Here is a 1467-nt window from a genome sequence, read left to right on the forward strand (position 1 = left end):
CAGGGCGCCGGCTAACCGATAACACGATGAAAGTAGAAGTAAGGAGGCTCTTGGCTGCCAACCTCCTCTGCGTGTTCTCGGTTATCCTCACAGCGGTCGTTCCGGCTTTCTTCTGGGACGGATTCACGGTCTTGGGAACGCATCTCGCGTGGCTGTGTATTTGTTCTGTTTGTGTTGGTACCGTTAATGTAATCTTGCACTTAGTCCTTAAGCCAAATCATTCTCCTAAGAGAAGTTCGTTTGCTCACAAGGTAAGATTTTTATTCTTAAATTCCTACCAGATGGTATGGAGGGGAAGCAAATTCTGACACTGTAAAATCAAATCAGAAAGAAGACAATTTTTGGTGGTGAAATCTTGTTTTCCATGAGTGAGCTGAGCACAGAACCTTTTGAAATGAGTTCTCCAATGTTTTCATGATATCAAACTTTCTCTACCTGTAAATAATCTGTTCAGGCAAGTGATGCTGTGCCTTTCCCTTTTCTTGTCGATATATTGTTGTCTGTAGTTCCAGCCATTGATCTTCCAACAATTTGCATTGTGGCAAAAACTGGCAAAACTGAATGGGTGCAGAACTCATTTCAGAGCCCAGGTCCGACCTTCAGCCTTATGAAAACCATTTTTCTCATGTGTAGTTTTAAGTTTGTAATAACTTTACAGGAAGAGAAGTAGTTTTTAGAATTTGAGGCACAAAAAGGAGGCTAGCTCATTACAATTTAAACAAAGTTGGTACACTTTTTAAAAACATGTGGAAAAGTACTAAAATGGCTGCGTTTCCTGGCATGATGGGTTTTGCATGCAGAAGAATCTAAATCTGGGATAAATTCCTGTAGTTACAGTTTGTAATGGGGGCATTAAAGGTATGAATCCCAACGAAATAAATTTGAACAGAGCGAATTAGCAGCAGCATACAACTTGTTCAGGAGTCGGGGAATACACCTGCATTTGGAAGTCGGGACAGTCTTGCACTCCCAACTTGCTGAGTCAGACATGATTTAGTGCTCTGAGATGGTGATTCTTGAACATCTAAGCAGGCATCCCTGAAAACAGTATCTCTGTAGGCAAGGCCTCTGTTTGGCTGACTGAGGGGTGATGTGAAATACACAGAATCACCATGGAAAACAAGTATTTTAGGCATCTGTGATTTACAGGTGGAACAGGTTTTGTGTCCTACGTGAGATTTTATCCCAGCCTAGCATAAGCAATAAATATTCTTTTAAAAAGTGTTTAAGGGAAATCATGGATTTCCATTGGTGTCCTCATCAGAGCACACCTAACCAGAACTGTTTAGCAAGTGGGTGTGCTTCTAGATGATATAGCAGGTTTAAATGAATAGAAAATTAAATGTGTTTTGCAGATGTACAGAAAGTCATGACATTTCTCAAATGGGTTTAGAATTGAATGTAAGAAGCTCAAAATGTAGTGGGGTTATTTGGTATAATTTTAAGTATTACATTTGATTCTGAATG

At 39.9% G+C, this 1467-nt stretch overlaps 1 protein-coding gene across 1 annotated transcript; it reads left to right on the top strand.

Annotated features, from left to right (window-relative positions):
* Positions 1 to 26: 26 nt before the first annotated feature.
* PIGF (phosphatidylinositol glycan anchor biosynthesis, class F) lies at positions 27 to 251 on the top strand (the record flags this gene model as incomplete). Its single annotated transcript, XM_010020842.1, has 1 exon — positions 27 to 251. A coding segment is annotated over exon 1 (225 nt), but the record flags the coding sequence as incomplete, so codon positions are not given.
* Between the last annotated feature and the right edge of the window lie 1216 nt (positions 252 to 1467).

Source organism: Nestor notabilis, unplaced genomic scaffold, assembly GCF_000696875.1.
Source record: "Nestor notabilis isolate BGI_N333 unplaced genomic scaffold, ASM69687v1 scaffold11880, whole genome shotgun sequence".
Classification (NCBI taxonomy): domain Eukaryota; kingdom Metazoa; phylum Chordata; class Aves; order Psittaciformes; family Psittacidae; genus Nestor; species Nestor notabilis.